This window comes from Brugia malayi (assembly GCF_000002995.4).
Source record: "Brugia malayi strain FR3 genome assembly, contig: Bm_v4_ChrX_scaffold_001, whole genome shotgun sequence".
Classification (NCBI taxonomy): Eukaryota; Metazoa; Nematoda; class Chromadorea; order Rhabditida; family Onchocercidae; genus Brugia; species Brugia malayi.
The window spans coordinates 13,645,364-13,669,764 of NW_025062479.1; the positions used below are offsets into that span (position 1 = coordinate 13,645,364).

The following is a 24,401-nucleotide window of genomic DNA, read 5'->3' on the forward strand; positions in this document are numbered from 1 at the left end:
CTTTTTTCTTCTTTCAGTTATTTTATTTTTAAAGCTTTCAGTTTTTTTTTTTTTCTAAATTAGTTTATAATTTTGATGTATATAATGTAATTTCTTTTATAACGCAATTTCTTTTGTTTTTTAAATTAGTACAATAATGTAATAATGATGAATGGTAATACGTATCATTGAAATATATTATTTGAAGGAAATTGATGAAAATACTTCGATATTATCAATTATTATTGTTTTCTTATATCAAAATAATGACTCTTTAACTGATATCAGTAACTTTTGATGAAACTACAAATATTGCTGCATTTATTAATTAGCATATGATCATATGTTAATTTAAGATGAATGATGTAATAACATATTCAATACTCATTAATTTTAACGAAAAATATTTCATTTATTTGATTACTTTTGTTTCTAAGACTAATTAATTAATTACGATATTATTTGTAATATATTTATATTAAATTTAAATTTATACAAACTACAAACACTTATGAACTCATACTTTTAAAAAATAAAAAAAAAATACAAAGTATCTAATGCATGTAGTAATTGTAATATATAAAATGAATTTATTTTGAACGAATTAAACGATAACCAATCACCCTAAATGATATTAAAATAAAACCTCAAAACAAAAAAAAAAGCATAGGAAATGCAAGTTATTTATAGTTATACATGTTGCTTTCTGAAGTTTTCAAGACTTTTTAAAGAATTTTATATTGATCCAAAAAAGCATAACCATTACTTGTAATTTTAATATGATTCTGAAGTTATTTAATATTATACAAATTCAAGTAAACTATTAATCCTTTTTTATTTTTTTTAAAAAAAGATAACCATAAGAATAATTTTTAATGTGTAAGTGTAATTTCCTTAAAAAAAGCTAAAATAAATTCTTATTTTTCCATTTATTGTTATATGTAGAGCTTTTCTATTAAACAATTCATAAATTCTTTATTCCAAATAAAAAACAAAAATAAATCTGAACAAATTAAATTCTATTTAGAAATGCATTCAATAATACAAGTGTTACTTATGTTAACAATTTCATTAAAAAAAAAAAAAAAAAAAAACGAAATGAATCCTATAGAATTGAATAATTTTCTAATTAAATAAAATATCGAATAAGACAAATACTGCTAAGGAAATAAGGACTACATTATACGATCAAAATCATATACCATTCATATAGTATTTAATACAGAACGGTACATATTTTTTAATTTTTTATTTTTATCCAATGTAAGAAGAACGAGAACTGTTAATTAATAAAATAATTATCTAATCAACAAACAAGGTATTTTTGCACAATAATTTTATTTCTTTAGACTATTTCTTCATAATTTTCTCTTGCTAATTTATCATCAATTACATATATTTTAAGCTACAATGAAATTAAAAAAATTGAAAGAAATACAATATCTGTGATAAAATATGCAAAGAATATATGCATCCATTGAAAGTCAAACTGAAGAAAGGAGAAAAAATAAGATTAAGAATCATTTTCAAAAATGAGTATTTCCTACATAATAATTATATAACCATTAATGATATATCAATATTTGACACTATCAAAGAGTATGCTTATTTTAATTCTAAAAAACAAGATTTTTGAACATCAAAAGTTGAGATTTTTTTCTCAATACTATATCAAAATGTGTAACTCTTTGCATAAGATATACTCCACTTTTTTTAAAAGACCTTTCCAGATTAGTGAAAAAGCTGAATATTTAATTTCAATCAATAATATCGATAAATCTGTTAATCCTTATTACTACAGTTTTTTAACCAAACCTTCATATTTTTTGCATCGTTGCAACCACATATGCTTCAATAAGTATACTGCCACTGTAAAAATTATCATTTAATTAATATCATCTAAACAATAGCAGTTTTTTTTTTTTGAAAAAGAATCATAGACAAAATAATTTCAGCTCACTATGATATAAAATTTAAATTAAATAATAAGTTTCATGTCGAAGAGCTTAAATCTGTCATAAATTAATAGTGAACTTTTGCGTATATTCAACACTTTGGAAAACATTTTTAGTGCTGTAAAGAGATGAGATAATAAATGAAATGCGTTTGAAATTGATCAAATATGAATAAACATTGAATAAACAAGAAAGAACTAACAAATCATTAATGATTAATAATAATTTACAACAAATTCGAGCTTTTGAAAGTTACGAGTTATATTATTATTATTATTAATTACAAAGTAATCTAAGACTGTTAGCACTATTTTTGATTAAAATAACAAATTTCAATTGCTAATTTTCACCAGTTTGGTAGCAAATACAGCTTCCTTTGAATAATTATGATTAATGCAAAAGAAAACGTACCAAAAGGAAACACAAGTAGAAAAAAGATGCCAAGAGCAAAACTAAAATTAAAGCCAATATTTGTAGCATTAGGTAGTTTAATACTATATTTTCCAGTTTCATAATAATAAGGAATAGATCGATACATCGTTACACCTGAAAAAATGATGAAATTCATTAGACATTATTTATTTTTCATTTTACTATTTGCTTTTTCTGTTGACACAAAGAAGAAAAAACTTTCCAATAATATAAAATAAACTGAAGTTTGGAATATCTCAAAAACATTGTTCAACACTCTGATTTGTTAATAACAAATGTCAAAGTGTAGGAATTTGAAGCTACTATATCTTTAAAAAATTTCTTCAGCAAATAGAAAAAAAAAAAAAAAAATCAAAAAATCTGAACGATTTATGCTATTCTCATTGTATCCAACCATATTCTGCGGCTAATTTACTAATATGCCAGAAAAAATTAAATTCAATGTTTTCACCTACGATACCTATAAACAAACATCCCAAAAATGTTCGGTGAAGGATAAACATAATAAAGAAGCTTTTAGAGACGGTTTTACAAAATGCCGAGATTAAATACTGTAAACTAGTCAATAACAATAATCGAATCAATGATATGCAATCAAAGATAGAAATGCTGAATTGATTGCAAGCTTATGATAAATTAATGAAATATAAAATTACCTTCAAGAAGTAAACCAACTGGATAAAGTAATATCCATGCATTGTATCGTAACCATGTAAGCAATGGAATTTCAATTTTTAAACTGCTTGCCGCATAGTATGGATATCTAAAAAGTAAACATTTGTTTAGTTGAATCAAAAAATTCTTCTATTAACATTAAAAAAAATGGATGTCTATGTCGAGAAATTTTAGTATCGCAAAACTCTGAAATATTGAAAATAAAAATATAAATGAAAATTAAAAAAAAAAAAAGTTGGGGGTAGGAAATACGGTTAGTGAATCCTTCGAAAATAATACTTATACATAAACTCTTTGTTTTAAGCATGTTTATACGTACACTCTTTGTTTTACAGTAAACTTTTTATACATTGTTTCCAACAATGTTTATAGTTTCTACCTAATGTTTCTACGAAAATCATTTTATGATTTCGGCTGTTAATAAGGAATTTTGATACTTAAATCTTTTTAAATTTCCTAATTGATATTTAAGCCTTACATTAATTCCTCCATTCCGTGTTTACGTTATGACTGTTACTATCCTTGAAGACTAAGAAAGAATAAATTTTATTATACTGCTATTTCTGTTAATAAAGAATTTACTTCATATCAAAAAAATCTCTCTAAAGTAAGCAATTCTTTCCCAAATAATATAAAATTCATACAGTATTACTGTTTTGCCCGCTTAATCTTACTAAGATCGACAATTTTTTAATTAATTTTTAATTTGTGTTTAACAGTGAAAACTTTCCTGACATATCGTAAACGTCCCAGGTATGTAATAGATAAAATCCCTTATACTTTTAAAAAAAATCATGAAAAAACTTAGAAGAAAATAGACAAAGAACCAAAATATTCATACTGAAACATAATGTCTACTCATAGGATAGAATTTTCTTTTTTTATAAAAGAAACAAACCGGAAAATTTCAATCGAAAAATATGCAATTATTAAAATGAAAGTTGTTGATGAAGTTTGCACATCTGGACAGCCATCAATAATATATATGAATACTAAACGTCCACAAACCTATCAGAATTAAAAATACACATATTAAGAATTAAGTATTGAAGAAAATATTTAAGAAAAATATTAAGAAATAAAATTTTCATTTTAGTAATAACAATAGTATTATTTCATCTATAGTAATTTTGACTATTCCTTAAAATAAGAAAATATTAGTAATAAATATAAAGCGTATTTTAACCTGTATAAGTCCAACTCGATAACTACCTTTTGTATAGCCCATCAGTGCATGTGCAACATCCATTAGCTGTAAAACTGTTGCAATTTTTATAATGTTGGCATTATTTTGCCAGAATGAATTGTAATATGCTGAAAATAAATTTTTTAAAATTTCATACTTATGCATTAACAAAAAAGTACTATATTGAGATGAAGATAACTTTGTATAGCAATAGGTATTTATATAATTCATCGAAAAATTTTTATAAATCATCAAAATTTTTAATAAAAAAATATCACACCTAAGTTTTAATATATATTTCTTTGAACATATTTCTCTACTAATTGATGTAAAAAATAGGTTTACCATTTCCAATAGTGAAGAAACTGAAGACTAAAGTGAACAATAAGTATACATGAAGTATAAATAATGTTATGTTATATGCACAAAGGTACTGAATCAGCAAATGATTGCATTTTTTAGCGAATTGTTTTACTGAAATGAAATTCATAAATTTTTGATGAAATTTTTCTTTTCTTTAGCTATATAATAACAAAAAATAAACATTCTTTTAAACTAATGATAATAGAATCACAATAAGCAAAAAATTATGACCATCATTGATAAAATCCGTTTTCGTTTTTGACTTAGTGCGGCATTCATTTAAAATACGCTGTGTTATTGCATCCATCTGCGCTTCCGGTGTGCGCTATAAATACTTGAATTTGCAACAAAAATCTGAAGTTCATGACTTAATAAAAAATAATGGAATCAATTTCCTAATACATCACAATAAAGAATAAATACATACTGCATTCATACTTATCATTTCATACTCGTCTTCTGTATCACTTCCATCTGGATCTTGGAATCGATCAAAATCGATCTTAAAAAAATTACACTACCAGTATATAGCACTCAATAAAGTAGAAAATTTAAAGAAAGCAAATTTTCTACTTTTTCCGCTTCCTTTGTAATTAATTTAGAATTAATTCAAAGCTGTAATTTGAACTGAAATACAAAAGAAAAAACTTAACGCTTAACTTCTTTCCTTTAACCAAAATTCCACTGAAACTTTAAAATATATTTTTTACAATTCTGTATGTTCCATACGAAAACAAAGTATAAAGCATACTAGAGTACAAAAAATAATATACAAAAGCACAAAAAAATACAAAATTTGCCTACTCGAAGCCAAGAATATCGACTACCATCATTAAGAATAGTAGGCCACCACATAACATTCGTTTTTTTCAAAACATACAACAATTTGTTTCCACCTCCTTGACCAGCCTAAAATTTGCAAATAAGATTGCTGTTAGAGAACTAAGCTATCAAATTGCAATTAATAATATTTTCTTTTACTTTTTCCTTTGTCAAATAATATAGGAATAAATAAATGATATAATAAATACAAGAAAAATCTCAGGTTTTAAGAATTATAAGGATTATTTTAAATTTTAAGAATTTTGAGAATAAAAAAAAATTACTTTTTCCAGCTCAACATCTGCAAATAATGATAACTGAAATGAATATTCACATCGACCATGTGCACCAACTCCAGTAGCACGAAATTCAAAAGAGTTGCCCGTTATTGCATAACTAACATCCTGAAAATAATTTTGATAAATAATTCCACCCAAATTATAAATAAAAATGATTTCATAATTTGAAAAAAGATTATGAAAAAAAGATGCGAATCAAGTATTAATCTATCATATCTTAAATAAAATAAAATAAAAAAGAAGGAAAACATGTTTCTGTCTCATCGAATCATATAATGTTCACTTCTTCAAATTAATAATAAATCAAAGAGATCAAATCTAGCATAAATGATAATCTGTTGATATTTGAAAAAAAGAATAGAAAAAAGAAAAAAAGATGATTGATCATATAAGATTTTGTATTTAAAGGTAAAAAAGAAATGAAAAGATAAAATCTAACCCATGAATCTTTTAAATCAATCGTTAGGAAAAGTAATCTTTCGTCTTGTGCCCAATAAACAAACGGACGTCGCGTCGTCATTGTCATTGATTCAGCGGTGAAAATATCTGAATATAAAACGAAAATAAACTGAAAATAAGCGAAAAGACCAAAACACTTGTACATTTTTGTAAAATTCTAATAAACTTTTATTTAAATCATAAACTGAAATATAATGGAAAAATGAATAAAACTTATCATACAATTAAGAATCGATTACCAAACGCATAATTAAGCAAATTTTTAGAAATCATTTTAAAACACACAGTGATATTTTAAAACAAAACCAAAAAAAACTCCCAACAGGAACGACGAATGAAATTCATGGATTTTGCTGATTTTAGCAATTTAAACGTTAACCGTTCACGTGAACCTTTCCCACCGTTTCTATTTTCATTTATTTTTTTAACTTAATGCTATTTTACGTTTTTCATTTTATTTCATTTTTTTTTTCTCATAAATGAATTCCATTAATTTGACGCTATTTCTCAAATTTGATAATTTTAATCATTATTATTTGTAAAATATACTCTTTGATTCAGTTTGATTGATAAATTATTCGCTAAATAGATCATTTTGTTATGATATTTATTATTTAGTTAATTTATATAAATTTCTTAAACATTACAGCATTTCTTATCTTTAATAGATCATTTTTGTTTTTTTCTTTCTTTTTTTTTTTTTTTTTACTGGTAACTTTTTCGTTGTTACCGCAATTATTATTTTCAATTTTCATGCAAATATTTCATTTGCATGATTTGATCAGATTTTTAAAGCATTATATCTTAGACAAAAAATCATTTATATCATTTATCATATATTTTCATACAGTGGTAATTTAATTGATAATGCAGTAGTATGTCTTATGTAATTTATATATACATATGAAATTATTACACCTAATTTTTTTAAACTGAAAAACGTTAAAAGAATTCCTTCGAGTTATAAGGCAATTATTTCACTGATGTATATTATCAATTTTTAAGCTGTTAAAAATTCGAAAAAAAAAATTTTAAACAAAAAAAAAAAATTAAACAAATTTAAAAAATTTGTTTAAAGCTTTTATCACTTTGACTGATGAAAAGAATAAAAATTTTCACAGTAAAAAAATTAGTATTCTTTTTTCTCTTTCTGACTAGATGCCTTTTCCATTGTAACTAGATGATTTGATTAATTATTGGATTATTTCACATTGATAAATTTAACTGATAAAAATTAAAACAATTCATTCCTAACTATAATGGAATTATTTCACTAATATTTCAATTCTTGTAAATACTTGTAATTATTTCAGTTATGAATGTTATCATTTAATACTATGATTGATTATACTATGTAATTTCATTTCATTTATCCGAAGGTTTTTATCTAAAGCCTTCTTCGCTTAACATAACGTCAATAATAATTACCACTTCTCAATTACGTTTATGCTTGCAATCACGTTTTAAAAAAATTCAAATCGATTGATAATGGAATATTTGAATAAGTATTTTTTTTTTATTGTGAAGCTAAAGAATTTGGTAAACAAAACTAAATTCTTTAACTTCATAAAAAGTTTTCCAGCCAAAAAAAGATTAATAAAAAATTAATCTTTTTTTGGCTGGAAAACTTTTTATTTTGCAAAATATATAAGCACTTAAAGTCTTTATTTTGTTTTTTTTTTTCTTTTCCTATAATTAAAACATTTAGTTTATATTAAAAAATTTTTTCCTTTTATTTACAGTACTTTCTTAAAAAATATTCGATGAATTTCGAAATTCGTCTTTTTTTTGGCGGAAAGATTAGCTCGAAAATTTTAGTATGAATGAATAATTTTGCGATAATTAATATTAGATAAGTCTTCAAATTCCTTTCCTGATTTGTCACTTTACTTAGGTCTTTTTGTTAAAGAATTTACAAGAAATGAATGGATGATGTTTTATTTAAAATATTATGTAATCTTCAAATTATTGCATACAATTCTAGATAACACTATTCTGGTTAATGATGATTAAACTATTGATTATTTTAAGTCATTTCTTACTTATACATACATATATCAATATTTATGAATACAATTCATTACGTAACTCAATATGATAAGCACGAATGTAAACTTTTAATGATTTTATTGATGAAATTATTTATTACTGTTTAAAATCAAATTTTAATCTTGAATTTTTTGAAATTTAAAAGAAATATTTCAATCCTAACTTAGAAATGTTAATATTAACAATTATTCTCACTCTTTTCACTTCGCCCGTTTTTTTTCTCTTTCTGTTATTGATTAATATACCATACAAATAATAGCAATATGTTAGATATTATGCATACTTTTTTGTATTTCACATTTAATTTACATTACAAAATTTACAAGCGATTCAATACAAATGCTATTTTTCGAAAATTTTTGCTGTTTATATAGAATTTAAAGAATTTAATTACTAGTTTTCAGGTACAGATCTTTTGAGTTTTCGAGAAATTATTGTAAATGCTTTAGCAGCAAAAAAAAAACAAAAGAAAAAAACAAATAAATAAAAATAAAATCATGTCGATTAAAAAAACTTGAAAAGATCATCGAGTAAAATAGATAGCGATAATTTATCATTCTAATATTTATATCATTTCATGTTATTTTATGATAATGCATGTTACAAAAAACTTTATTTTATCTTTTCTTTTTCATTAAATTATTGAATAAATAAACTGTATTAAATTATAAGCTTAAGAGTTTTACATTTATTAATATAATATTGATATTATATAAAAGATAGAAGCATTTTCCATTTTTTTTTTTTTTTTTTTTTATTTAAATGAAATTCATCTTTTCTGAAATATTTTAATGATTGCATACAGTGATTGCAACAAATGAACGATAAATTTTACTAATTACATTGGTGAATAGGATGGATGAGTATTTCGATAATAATTAATAACAATAACAATAATAATAATAATAAATAATGTCAATTATGGCTGCAAAGAATTAACGATTAAAATTGAAATTTTTGCAGAAGCACAATTGAGAATAGATTAATGAAGATGTGAATTTTATGAGTGTTAAAGAATTGTAAATTACAGCTATAAAATTAACACCTAAAGTTGAAATTAAATTAAATTGAAATTTTTGCAGGGATATAAATGAAAATAGTAAATGCATAGATGATAAATGTTAAAGTTGAAGAAGAATTTAGTGAATTATATGTATAATTTACTTCAAATAAATATATCTGTGCGTGAAGTAATAATATCATACTGGGAAGGTTACTTGGAGCATTTTTTGAGCTATTTTGTTTACCCTTACGGACAATATAAAAGTGTAGGAAATGAGTAGTATGGTGGAAAGGCATAAAACTGAGATAGCACTTATTGGTTGTTGTGTGAGTCTTATTTTAAAGATATGTTAGGCGCTTATATTGGGTTATGTTTTTGGAACTCTTTTCAGGTTACTGTAGAACTACTATTATAAATGGATTCTACCTGTATGTCGCTTGTTTAATGACTTTACACGTTTTTGCAACTTGGCCCGTTTCACCTATTTTGCAGCTTTACCTATTTTGTATTTGACGTGTCTTTTGCGTGATATGTCATAAAGTTCGGGTGATTTTATTATAGTTTTTCTTAATTTTTTTTTTTTTTTTTTTGAATTTGAGTGATATTTGGTTTTTTTTTAATTGAAACGTTTTTTTGTCTTCTTTAAAATATAATTTTTTGAGTGATATGTTGATATTTGGTTTTTTTTTTAATTGAAACGTTTTTTTGTCTTCTTTAAAATATAATTTCAGAATTAAAGTAGTACAATTTTTAAGGGACAATTACAAATTGCGAGTGGAAATAGCATAGTTTGCAAGGAATAATTGTGAAGGGTTTACAAGAGAAATTGCTAACTCATCTTAATATTAACTTCTGAAATAGATCAAGTTTGTATATATTTTTGTATATATCTTTTTTGATTTTGTATATGTTTTAATTATGAATTTAGAGTAGTACCTTTAACATGTTTCTAGAAAGTGTTCTTCGTTATGCTGTGAATTGTATAAGACAGGTAGTACTGTGAAGTGATTAAATTATTTGTAGAATTTAATTTATGGAATTAAACACGGAATTTTTTTTTCTTTTTGGAATTAGACTGTATTAAGCCTTCTAATGTGATTGACACTTTGCTGAATGATTTGCTAACCTTTTCCATACCACGAAGATTTGATTCCATTAATAAACTAAAAAGATAAATGATATTATGCATTTAAACAATTCGAATTTGATATTTTCAAATTAAAATAACAAAATGGAGTAGTGGGAATTGTTTCAACTATAAGTGATGGAAGCATTACGATGAAAATGGTAGTATTTGGCTGTAAAAAGAGATAGAGGAATCGATTGCAACTAACTGACATTTTCTGTTGTGGAATTGATTCTTTCTTTTCTCTTTATTTGCATATTTTATTCAACATTTTTTTATCATATCTTTTGATGTTTTTAGAATTTTTAGCAAAAAGTTGTTACTAAATTAGCTGATATTCGATATCATTTGGATGATTTTTTTTTTATCATTTTGAAGCACAATTTGAATTTTTTTTCTTTGCTACTAATTATGGATATTGTAAATAAATTTGAATTAAAAAGTTCTGATTGCATTAGTGTTTTTTTTTTCTTTAAAAAAAAAGAAATATATATATATATATAGGTTAAAAATACGACAATGATTATAAAAAAATATTGATTTGTTAGAATTATAAATAATAGTTTTCAGACATAAATCTCGACATTTTCTGATACACTTTGTAATGGTTAAATTCATGTTAGTTTTCGATTTGAACGGTGATACGAAGGACAAAAGAATGCAGTTATTGTAGAGAAGCATTTCACTCGTAAAAATATGATTTTTTTTTTTCTTTTTTTATTGAAGGCGTGATTGTGAATTGTGTGATTGGTAGTGTGCATACGGTCGATGGGGATGGATGATAATGGCTGTAGTGCTTGAAGGAAGGAATTCTTCCTTCTTTCATTTCATTTGTTCATAAAGTTTCTTCTTTTTTATGTTAATAAATAATATAATTATTACTGTAAGATTTGAAAAATTGGCTTGTTTATAACTCAGAAGATTTTCTTTGTTTTTTCTTCGCTTTGCAAAATATACCCATTAAATTATAGTTCGTTTTTTAGATGAAAAATGATTTTATTCTGTTTACACTTTTTTTTTCGATTTTGCTATACATTGTATTATCAAAAAATCTTGTTAAAAAATAAGCGGAAATATTCCTTGAGGATTATTTTTCTGAGAATTAGTTTGCTTTTTTAGGAAAAAAAGGGAAGGTTTTTTTTTAGTAGAAAAAAAGAAATTAAGAAGTCAAATTAACAGTGTTATGAAATTTAACTTTAAACATGCCTTAGTTATAGAATAAGGTCCGTTTTTAAGCTGAAGACATTACAAGAATGTTGTCTTTAAATTATATACTTTTTTGTAAGTGAAGTATGAAGGAAAAAGGAGTGAAGATTGATAGAAAAGAGGATAACTATTGGAGATATTTGTACTAGAAATTTTGTTATCTTTTCTTTTTTTATTTGTTATGTCTTCCTCAGCCTTTTATTGAGATATTTGTTTGTTAGCTTCCCCGAAAAAATTAAATCTTTTTTAAACTTGTCAAAATCATCTTCTTGTTCTTATTTAGTATTTAATAGTATTTGCAAAGCAATGCTTATTTGCTTTTTAATGTATTTTTGAATTCAGTTTGTTGTATGACTCATTCTTTATTTTTTAATTTAATATTCGGATGATAAATAACTATTAAATAGTATTATAATACTTTGATATTGTAAGTTTTAACTTTATCTGTTAATTTTATTAGGTAAAAGATTAGGCTAATTTTTTTGAATAGGAAATGTCTTTTTTTTTTTTTTTTTTTTTGTAATTGTCCAAGGTTTTTATTTCCTGTATTTAAAATGTTCAAACATATCACACTAATGTATTGAGATATCTGTATGTTAATCTCCTTAAAAGCTGTCGATCATTTCCAAGTTCTAACAGTTTTCTGTTATTATTTTTTTCAGTAAACCAGTCTAAGTGCTGATGATTTTATTATTTGAAATACCATTTCAGAAAAATAATATTTTGGTGTTGTGGTAGAATAGAACTATAAGAATTCGTCTATTTTTTGAGTTTTATAAGTAGTGAAGTTTTATTGCATTGATCAAATAGTGTATGTAGTTCTGCAATAATGAAAATATGGCTCTTTCTAAATTTTTTAAAAGAATATTGTGTTCTTTGAAATATTGCTGTATTTGTTGACGCGATCTTTTATACTGTTGCTTTACTACTTGTTTATTTTAGCTACAGTTCAGGTGAGACAAATTAGATTTGTCGTGAAGACTGAGGAAGCGAGAGTGTAACTTGGAAATTGGCTGAACGCTGAAAACGATGACAGCATTTCCAGGGCAATCGGCAGGTTTTTTTGGCATTTTTTTTTTTTTGATATAGGTTATCATTTGGCCATAATTAATTGGGTTTGTATTTACATATTTTATATAGTTAAATTTCTTTTTCTATACAGAAGAATATGGATTTACTCAGTAAGTATATTGATGAATTTATGGAACAACTTTTATCTTTTTTATCCTTTTATTTCAAAAAAGCTTAGAGAATAGTTATCAAATTTTTATTTTGTTGTCTGCATATGTGTCTTCTTATGAATAAGTATTACGAACTAGCTTTCTGTGATGTTTCTATCTAGTAGTATATATATACTACTAGATAGAACATATATATATATATATATATGTCTGAAAGTAAAAGATAAAAATATTAAAGGTACATATAATTAGTCCATAATTCTTCAATGCATTTTTCGGCTTGGAACTTTGCATGCCTTTTTTTTTTGGTGTATTTTTTTGCGCTGATATTCGATTAGAGCTTTAATTTTTCTAATTTTTTGGCTTTCTAATTTTCTTGCGCTACTGTTAATTTATTTTTGGTCAGGAAATTGAAAACTGTTTAATATTATGAAGGAATTGCTATGTTTATAGTAATTCGTAAGGCTTTATTCTTGGTCGGTTTTTTAATAGTTACTGAAAGATAATTTGATATGTTCGGTAGACAAATTCAAATTCTTAAATCCGAATGCTTCAACTAATACAGTTACTTTCTTGCTATAGGATTAGTTGGCTGTTGAGCAATTAAGACGTAATTTTGAATATATATCTGGAAATGAGGAAAACATGTGGAATGTTGAATAAGAGACGTAACAAGAAAACATATACTACATTTTTTTTTTTTTTTTTTAGAAAAACATATATTTATTGGAATATTAAATTTACGGACAAATTAAAATTCATCTATTTTTTCAAGTATCCTTAAATTAAGATTGCCTAAATTTTTTGGTTGTTAAATAAACAGTATATATACTTCGTGTGAGAATATGTAAAAGAGATAATTTCATAATATTGTCGCAAAATCATGGACAAAGTGTACATTATTTTTCCGTTAATTTTAAGGACTGAACTAATTTTGAAAAATTAAAGAATTTTTTTTTTACTAATTTATTATTTGCTTTTTTTTATTATGAGTTATGTTATATTCTTTTTAGTATGACTGCGATACTAGAGCACTTCAACTTCACATATAAACGTTTATATGTGACTAATATGAATTTGTTAAATTTGTCCTTATATACCTTTTCACTTTCAATACAGAAAAGAAGGAAAACCCATCATCACCTCTCAGGTATGAAAGAAATGTACACTCTATGATGTAATACTAGAAAATGAAAGAAAAAATATATACATATTAGTTAACTAGGAATTTACAAGGTATACGAAATTTGGGTCGAAATTGTGGCATTTAATTTTGTCAGTTTATCATAGCTTACCATATAGTTGAATCATGCTCCATCATGATATAGACAAATAAATTTGGAATGTAACAATTTATTTTAACATTCTTTTTTTTTTTATTTTTATTGAATTGACAAAAATTTAAAAGATGATAGCGTAGCAATCGTTTGCTAATGACTGTGTGTGTGTGTTCATATCAATTTACTGCCTTTTTTTTTTTTATTTAATCAAATAGCAGTCATATTAATCATTTATTTACTTATTTGTCTATTTATCCGTTGAGAAAATGGTGCCAAAATTCTCTGGTACTGTTTTTGATTTTTTTTTTTTTTTTTTTTTTTTTTGTTTTTTTACATTTAATATAGCATTTACGAAAGAAAAAAAGCGATAAGAAGGACAAAGTAACATCTTTTAATGTCGTTTTTATTGTTGGTAAGCTGAGCAAAATTAAACGAATGTGAAAAACTTTGAACTTATTTCGTTCAATAGGACAAAAAAGTGTTTCAAAAAGTAGTCATAATAAATAAAGGATTTTAATCATCCTATTGATATATATAAGTATATATAAAAAATTAAATTTTGAAGTATTTAGAAATAATGATGAGTAAATTGCAAAATGTAATTGTAAATTGGTTGCACATTTAAAAGAATTGACTCCCATCTGTCATTGATTTGAAAATTAAAAAAAGAAAAGAAGCTTTAAAGTTCTTTTATCTACTATTCTTGAAACTTTGCAGATACACAATTTAAATCGAAAAAGAAAATAATTTGTGTTTGCATTTTTGTTCACTCACTGACTCCTCTATTATGTCGTTTATTGTCATTTATAGCTAAAAAAGACTCTCTGTTCTTTGGTACTCGCATTAGCTAATATTACTTATTAGTTTTTTTTTTGCTTATTAGTACTTAATATTAATTATTAGTTTTCATGATTGATGAAGAGAAAGAAACTCGAGCCATGTATATGATGTGCTCTAGCATGAAATTTGTCTTCATAGAGATATCAGTGATAATAAAGACTAAAGATTTTAATTCCTCGTAGAATGTACTTTTTTAATGAAGTTTAATCAATACTAGAGAATTACACATAGTTTTTTTTTTCTTTTTGGAAAAATGAAATTTGCGTTAGATTAGATTTTTCTTATAAATTACGTGAAAGTTGTGTTTCATTATGTGCAACAAACTAAAATTTATAAATCATTTTTGAGTTTATGTACAAGTTTAGTGAAAAAAAAAAAAAAAAAAAACCATGAAGAATATTTGTTTTAATCTAATCTGACTGCTTATATTATTTGAAGCTATTATTTTCATATTATTGGGAAAGTCATATGCATAGCAATAAAATGAAAATGAATTTTTAGTGTTTGTTTTTTTCATCCTATGAAAAGATCAGACCGACATTAGAGCAGTTGATAAATTATTATTGATAACGGTATTAAAGTGATGAGAAGAGAAAAAGAAATACTTAATTGATATAACATTCTTAATTTTTGTAAATATACTACACATTTTGATAAATCAAACTTTGTTCTTCTCGATATAATTTTCGAAAATGAGAAGTATGGTATAGATAGTAGCAGTTGATAGTAGACTGTATAGAATATGTAAATTTTACTGGTTTGTTTTCTAAATTGTATTTAATTTTTTATTATTTTCATTTCTGACTTAAGCTTTTTCCTTCTCCCTCTGTCTCTTCTTTTTCAGTAAAAATCAATATAAAATTAAGAAATAAATATTGTTTTGGAGAGTGTCTTGCTGTGATTTGATTCTAAATTGGGAAAGATATTTTTTTAGTAAACACTGATAGTTGAGATGTATAAATAGTGAATAAATTTTGAAATAGTAGAAGCTGTGTAGTTAACATAGTATTAAATTCTTATGAGGAATTTTTGAGAGAATAGTGATATTTGAATTTCTGTGTCAGTAGAACATTTATTATCATTATGTGGTTGAGAACAAACAGTTAGTATTGGTGTTTATTAGCATTGTTTATTAAAAACCAAAGATCTTTCTTACCATAATTAAATTTTAATTCCAATTGGAAATATTTAAAGCATGTATTCTGGGCATTTATCTCAATTCAATGATGTTATTGTTTCTTTTAGACTTTTCTATTTTGAAAAACTGCTCATTAAAAATTTAGCTGAAATATCTTGTTTCTGCTCATATATTGTTTCATACATTTGAAAATTGGATATGTGTTTGCTAAAACAAAATTAACTGAGTAAATTAATTTGCCGAAATGATGAGTTTAGGAGCGGAGGTTTTTTTTTTTTTTTCATTTTCATCCTTTTTAAATAAATATAATATTCTTTTGACATCTTTCACAGCATTTTCAATTTTTGAATTTATTTGCTTATTACATTGTTGCTATCATGAATTTGCGCAACTTTCCCGAAATACTCTTCGTTATTTTTTTGCTTATGCTAATATTCTAAATGTAAGAAGCTAATTAACCCATGTTATTTCTATTTGCATCTATTTTTGATTTAATTGAAATTCTATAGGAACTTTTGCTAAATTTAAGCGTAACAGGTTGATACTTGAGTACAATTTATGTTTAAATCAATTTTAAGTTTAATACAAAAACCTGCAATTCATTTGCTCTCTCTTTCTCTCTCCCTCTCCTGCAGTAAGTATTTGTGAATTCTAATCGCTTCATTTTTTCAATCTTTTTGATTGTTACCTTTTCAAAGTGTCACTTATTGCATTTCTCCTTTTATTTATTTATATTTCATTAGCTACTATTATCAATAGCAATAGTATATATTATGCAGATGATTCAAAGTATTTCGAAAGGAAGTGAATCCGTCATATTTGTTTACATTCCATAACTTCGTCACTGTTGTGTTGACTTGATTTGTTAGACATCAAATTACAAATCTCTTCGCCATTTACTATCTTTTATATCTCAACTTTTTCTTTTTTCTTTGAGAATATTAAGATTCGCCTGGGTTGTTTTTTTTTTTTTTTTTTCGTTAAGTTTTTTAAATAAATTCGAGTGTACTTGAAAAAAATGAATGCAACAATTTATAAGTTTGAAACATACAATAAATATTAAATTAAGTATTTTTACTTGATGTTTTCCGGAATGCTGAATCAAATTATATAATTATTGCAGCGAAATGTATTGCAATCATATGCGGAGTACAATAAATGGGATTGAGTTGCACCACCTGTATTCATAAATCTTTTAAAGTCTGTTTATCTAATTCTCTTTTCCTCATTTGACATTTTTGTTGATGATAGCCATAAAATTTGTCCTATAATCTGATCGAATTTGTAACACTGCTCAAAGCCTTAACTTAATACCTATTATTAATATATTTGAACAACACTAACTGATGGATATGCATTTCAGTCTTTTTTTTTTTTTTTTTTTTTGATTTATTCTTTTATTTATACTCCAATTATATTCGTTATATAATCGTATATTCAAGTATATTTAAGATTTACGATATGATTTAAAAGAATGTAGGTATCTTTTTTTTTACTCTTCATAAAAGAAGTTTGTTAAATCTTCGTACAAAAAAGAACTGCGTAGTTTTAAGTGTTATGATGTTTGATTGCAGACCATTCCGAAATTAGACATTTGTCAAAATATATTTTTAAAAATATGCTTGAAAATTGAACACCACTTTCAAATATGCAAAAATGAGGAAGTGATAGAAGTGCTCATTTATTTTCTTTTAGTTTGTAAATAGCTATAATTTTTTGAATGAATGAAATAACTGGCTTTTAACCGTATGAAATGTAGCTGCGATAGTTTTTTTTCTGATGACTCTACCGATTAAAGAAATTATTCAAATTGATAAAAAAAGATTATATTAAATTTATATTTTTAAATTTTCATTTGTTTGATAACAAAATGAAGTTCATTATTGCAGAAACTTGATCCCGAATATTTGTTTACACGTCAGGAAAAAATTGGACGTGGCTCATTTGGCGAAGTTTTCAAAGGAATTGATAATCGTACTGGACAGGTCTGTAAAATTTATTATGTTTTTAAATTGATATATTTGTGGTATAGTTCAACATTTCCTAGCTGCTAAGAGATAGTCGAAGGTTAGGGAAATTTGAAAGAATTTGAGTCAATATTGTTAAGTAAGTATTAATTTAAGTCAGTATATGAGCTCTGGGTTTTATCTTGCAGGTAGTTGCAATAAAAATAATTGACTTGGAGAAAGCTGAAGATGAAATTGAGGACATACAACAAGAAATTATGGTACTTAGTCAATGTGATTCACCATATGTCACGAAATACTACGGATCGTATTTGAAAGTTGGTTCGATTATTTCTTTCCGTGGGAAAGATCTACTTCAATTTCCTGAATTTTTTCTTTTGACCGATGATATTCGTAAATGATATCAGTGCAAAAGTACTACTAAAATAGTAAAAGATTCTGGGAAATTAGTGCCGTAGTTGAGGTTAACTTTGAAAATTAGACTGAATTTATGTGGTGTCAAGGAATATTTTATTCTCTTAATGTTTTCTTTTCTAATGAACGTTTATCAGTTGTTGCCATAGATATGAAAAGGTTTCATATTTTAAGTCTGAGATATTTTTAACATTAAACTTTAAAGTACAATGCAGTGTTAATAGACTCTGTTGCATTGATAAAAAAGATGAACTTACCTTGGTATCATTATTATAACATTTTATTTGACTGCAGATGATAAAAGTTTATTGTAGGAATCCAAACTATGGATAATAATGGAATATTTGGGTGGTGGTTCAGCATTAGATTTAACAAAATGTGGTAAATTAGAAGAAGGTCATATTGCTGTAATTCTGCGCGAAATATTGAAAGGTTTAGAGTATCTCCATTCTGAACGGAAAATTCATCGTGATATTAAAGGTTCGATTTTTCATTAATTTATTTTTTTTTAAGCCTTTTTTTTTTCTTTCTGATATAAAAATACTATAATGCAAGCTTTGGAAGTAATTATTTGGTGCTACACTGTAAATAATTTAGAGTCGTTTTCGTGGAGTGAAGCTTAAGAATCCTGTGAAATAGTAAATAACTACGTTTATATCAAAGTGTACGGACATGTATGAATTACTCATAACTGTAACACTGCTAACTCCATTCACTTTTGTGTGATACTTTGTTCTCTGACGAAAAAAAATTTCTGAAATCTTTTCAGAAAAATCTTTCCAAAAAAAACGAAAACTTTTTTCTGAAATTTGTATAACTTTGATTATCTAGAGCTTATCTTTTTTATTCATTCATTCCATATTGAGATTATAATTCATTGATGTCATCATTGTACAAATGATGAATTGCTTTTTTTTATCACTATAAAACTTTAAGATTGTAAATTTTTGAGAAAAAAAAAAATGGATAGCATGGAAATTTGGGGTAAAAAAATTGAGGATTTTACGAGGAACAGCTAACTTTTTATTATATTTGTACGTTATGTTAATCATTTTTTTTTTTTTTTGAATTAAAGAAAAATTCCCTATGAATATTAGTAGTAATTTAAGCAACTGGAACTGAAAAACTGTGAACATCTCTTTGAACATTTTTTCTTTTCACGTAATAGTAAATGCACTTTTAACACGAAATAACTTGAATTAGGTAAGTAACCTTTAATCATTTACCATGAAATGATCTTATGGGTGTGTATTTATTTATTTATTTTTTTAATGATGTTTCATTTTAGTAGGATAGTTTAGCAAATATCTATTTAATTGTACGCAATGATGAGATTATTTTATTGGTACTTTTAATATAGCCAAATTTGTCAGGACCAATACAACATTAGGAATCATCCAACAAATTCCATTCTGATAACCTTAGAAAAGCATTTTAATAGTTTTCATAAAATAATTTCTCTGCAGTTAATGTTCGGATCCCATATCATTCAGAATATATAGTTTTTGTTTTTATAGAACAAAAATCGACGTCACTTTCAGATCCGTTAATATATCAATGAAATAAATCTTTTTTAGCAATTTGAACTTTTTCCAAAAATCATTTAAACATCAGTACTTATTCTTCATGATTATTTGTTCATTATCTCATAAAAATAAATTTGCTCAGGGACAGGAGGAGATAATTGAGGTAACTAACTTACTTTTGGTATACCGATTTTCATGTATCTCTTTATAAGTAACCTTGTCATTATGTGCAATGTTCTTGGTAAAGCAAATTTTAAAAAGTTTTAGTTGAAAAAGCTTACTTTTCTTTTTCCAGCTGCAAATGTTTTACTGTCCGAAAATGGTGATGTAAAAGTAGCAGATTTTGGTGTCGCAGGGCAGCTAACAGAAACGGTGAAAAAACGAATTACATTTGTGGGGACACCATTTTGGATGGCACCTGAAGTGATCCGGCAAGCTTCTTATGATTTCAAGGTTTAGTTTTTAGCTTACCATTCGTCCAGTTTTCTTTCTTTTCTGACCGCTTTTTCATTTTGTTGTAATGGATCGATTTTTATTATTATGAAATGGGGTTTTAAAAAAATCTTTTCACATCTAATTTCTTGCCTTCTAGTTTTAGTATTCTTGAAGATTTAGGATTTGGTTAGTGTCCTTTTTATGTTAGTTGTTTGACAGATGTAATATCTTGTAAATCATTTCGGGTCATTCTCGAGTTTATTTAACTAAAGTTAAATTAAATTTTGCTAATTAATGTCTTATTTTTAGGCAGATATTTGGAGTTTAGGCATTACAGCCATAGAACTAGCGAATGGTGAACCACCACATTCAGACTTGCATCCAATGCGTGTATTATTTTTGATACCCAAAAATCCTCCACCACAACTAAATGGATCTCACTGGTCTCGTCTGTTCAAGGATTTCGTCGAATTATGTTTGAATAAAGATCCAGAAAATGTTAGTTGCTGTTGTGCATGTCATAATTAATCTTGTATAGGAAAAATAATGATAGTTGATGACATTATCCATTTATTCAGTGGTGGTTTGTTGTAGAATCTCATATACTTTAAAAATCCATTTAATTTATGGTAGTTAAGTAGAAATGTTAGTTCAATAATATAAAATTTATTTTACTTGAATTTGCAGATTTTCAAAGTTTATTTTAGAGACCTTCTGCAAAAGAGTTACTGAAGCATCCATTCATTCGAAGAGCAAAGAAAAATTCAATTCTAATGGATTTGATTGAGCGGAGTGCGGACTATAAAGCAAGACTTGGACCAAGTAGCGATTCAGACCAAGATGAAGAAGTTGATAGTAGTGGCGGGTACATGATTTAGAACTTTTTTTTTCTTTTTTTGAACTTTCTTTTTCTTATCTCAATTTAAGAGAGTTCTTTTGAAGATATCAGTTATTGTTATCTTCTGTTTGTCTTTTTTTTATCGCTGTTTCTTTTTGAACATAGAATAATGTTATGACGATCAAGTCTTAATAGCAAAGAGAATTTTATTCTTAATATTAAAATTTCAAATTCAATCATTTTTCGGTTTTTTTTTTTATGCATAACATTTGATTATTAATTTTTAAAGAACCGATTGGGTGTTTAATACGATAAAAACACCACAATGTACAAATGATGTTATGGATGACCAAAATACTGTACGACTGAAGAGTGATACTACAAGACCATCCTTACCATTATCTTATTTATCGCGAACTCAAGAAATAAGCCCAAATTCTACAATTATTAATAGAAATAATGATTCTGTACGTTATTCTCATTTTAATCTGATTGATCATATTGGAGCTTTTATTTTTTATGTTTTATCTCTAAATTTTATAATTTTTATTGTGAATAATATGCATTTGTATAAGAATTACTAGAGCTCTTAATTAGTAATTTCGCTTCTATTCGTTGCATATCATCGTTCAGGTTCTTTCTTGGAAGATTATGATATTAATTACCAAATATTTTCTTTTATTATTGTTTTCTCTCACAGCATTATTTGGAAAAGTTTGTTTACCAATTTTATTTTTCTATTTCATATAGTAATGGTTTTTTTTTTCTTTTTTTTTTTATAGAGTGTAGCGCAAGTAGCACATGAACTTCGCCAGACATCATTACGTCCAACAAGTTCTTCTACTTCTTACACTAACTATTCATCACCAGTTTATGCTAATACGGGTTCATTCACAAATGATGTCAAAGTGGCACATAATGGTAATGCTACAACGATAGCCGTTTCATCACCAACAAGTTCACCTGTTTGTTTTATTTTAATTTTCAAACTTTTTTCAAGCGGTTAAAAAAATCTTTCCTTATAGTTTCAATTATATATATCTTGTTTTGATAGGTATTGCTTTTACTGATTATGTTTTGATTTGGGGGGGGGGGGGGGGCGGATAAGATATTGGATAGCAGTTGTAATTACTAGTTTCATAACTTCTGTTTCTTATTTAAGTAAGTACCTAGTTTGGTGGATTATATATATATATATATATGAAACAATAATTTGAGTACTTTAGACCTCATCATTAATTCGCCATTCGTTTGCAATCAATGATACTTCGAATATGCAAGGAGCAGTACAACGTGGTCGTGATATGTCCTCACATACTAGCAATGCATCAAACATTCGTACTGCTTACCGAACATCATCAGTTCATCAGAGTAATCATCTTTCAACACAAATGAATGAACCATTATATGAGCAACCAAAGAGAAAGGTATTTGCTTTAATATTTTACCAGTTTATTTATTTTTTTTTTTCTGATATTTAGAATTTATAGCTTGTTTAAGATAATTAGAAAAACTGTCGTTCACCCAGATAATGTGATTTGTAGAATATAAAGTTATTTGCATTAATGAATAAGCTGCAAATTAAGGAATACATTTATAATTGTATTTATTTTTTAATTATCTAAATAATTCAGATTATTTTGTTTCATTAAAACAATGCTACTAAGCACAGTTTTGAAGGGTGTCTTGGAATATACATTACTGCCAGCTTTGGATAGATTAGCACGTACTCGTCATTCGGGTACTGATTTGAATGCTGTAGCTGCAGCTTTCAAAGAAGCTGAAAAGAATTGTCCTGGTATATGTGACGAATTTTTGGTTGAATTACTAACTGCTGTTGCATATCCTCAGGCAACTGAATCTGAATTGCAAGCAGCTGTTGATCGTTTAACTGCGTAAGTTCATTTTATACTTAATTCTTTCTATAGAGTTGATGAAAATAATTGTCATAAAGTTTTAAAATTTTTTCAATTATTATCAAACTGGCAAGCATAAATTTTAGATCTGACTAACTTTCAAGGACAGAGAGCGTTAATTTTAAACTACTTGATATCTCTACTTTTTTTATGTGATGAAATTTATTTTAGAACATATTGGAATGAGATTTAATATATATATCTTGTACTAAGCTCACAGAATATTGTACTAAGTATATCTTGTACTAAGCTCACAGAAGATTATAACATTATAGATGTATGTTTTAATTTGTTTATTTTAGGCGATCACTGTGAAGATCTCCGTTGATTAATTGGAGTGTTAATTGTTGGTCTTACTAAATAATGCATTAGCGTGTAATTATATTAATTTTCAATTTGTGTTAATTTAGGCGCCACCACTTTGTTCTTTCTATAATTGTTATCTTTCTTTTTATTCATGATGATCAGACTTATGCTTTTGATGAATAAATTTAATCTATAAATTCGTTACAGCGATTTGTATACTTCTGTTGGAATTAAAAATATTACCATGCCGCTAATAAATCAAAATCATTGATAAATATTCCTTTCATCAAATTGAAAAAAAAAAAAAAAAAAGTTAAAGGAAATGATGCTTGATAGAGAATTATAGAAAAAGACTGAAGTCTTGATGATTTCATACCTAAAAGCCGAAAAAAAAAAAATTGGTTGTCATACGATTTTTCTTTTTTTTTGCTGAAGTAGTGTTTGTTTCACAATTTCTAATTCTAAAATACGTGCCATGAAAATTTTTACTATTCTGAAAAATTTATCTCAATTTGTAAAGAAAGTTATGTCCATAATTATTCTTAATTATTACTTTCATTAAGAAGTGCGATATTGTCCAATATTCCGTTTTCATATTTGCTAAAGTCGGTGCCCATTTAATCAAACACTTTTTATTTGGCTGAATCTATTAACAGCCTATTTTACCTTTCTGTTTGTTACTGAAATGTTTTGAAACACACAAGAAATACCCTAAAACAAAAAAGTACGAAAAGCTTATAGGTGGAGTCTTTTAAATTTCTTAATTTACTCAAAAAAAGTTCTTTCAAACTCGATTTTTGCATTCACTTCGTAAAGCTGTGATGAAATTTCTACAAAAAGAACCAAACTTTCTTCAGCTTCTTTTCACTCCCAAATCCGAATTTTACTGTTCGTTATATTTATGTGAATTTTTTGTTTCTCATATGACACACAGTATTTATTTTTTGCATTTTAAATGGTATCATTTTTATTAAAAATGAATAGTTATATGTTATTCAAAGATTAT

The 24,401-nt window shown here is 25.6% G+C and overlaps 2 protein-coding genes across 2 annotated transcripts; one reads left to right on the forward strand and one right to left on the reverse strand.

Moving 5' to 3' along the window:
- Nucleotides 1–1,774: 1,774 nt before the first annotated feature.
- Nucleotides 1,775–6,237, reverse strand: Bm16897 (Uncharacterized protein; the record flags this gene model as incomplete). The annotated part of the gene is made up of 11 exons (XM_043074758.1): nucleotides 1,775–1,848; nucleotides 2,346–2,480; nucleotides 3,023–3,129; nucleotides 3,940–4,049; nucleotides 4,228–4,355; nucleotides 4,573–4,701; nucleotides 4,822–4,915; nucleotides 5,018–5,092; nucleotides 5,395–5,499; nucleotides 5,697–5,816; nucleotides 6,151–6,237. 11 exons carry the CDS (start codon nucleotides 6,235–6,237, stop codon nucleotides 1,775–1,777), a joined length of 1,164 nt encoding a protein of 387 aa, XP_042930692.1.
- Nucleotides 6,238–12,583: 6,346 nt separating this feature from the next.
- Bma-gck-1 (Germinal center kinase family protein 1, putative) lies at nucleotides 12,584–23,404 on the forward strand (the record flags this gene model as incomplete). The annotated part of the gene is made up of 12 exons (XM_043074759.1): nucleotides 12,584–12,607; nucleotides 17,883–17,978; nucleotides 18,149–18,277; nucleotides 18,689–18,854; nucleotides 20,196–20,353; nucleotides 20,645–20,833; nucleotides 21,043–21,200; nucleotides 21,463–21,640; nucleotides 21,956–22,138; nucleotides 22,400–22,600; nucleotides 22,854–23,068; nucleotides 23,392–23,404. The coding sequence occupies 12 exons, from the start codon at nucleotides 12,584–12,586 to the stop codon at nucleotides 23,402–23,404; spliced, it is 1,710 nt and encodes a 569-aa protein (XP_042930693.1).
- Nucleotides 23,405–24,401: the final 997 nt, after the last annotated feature.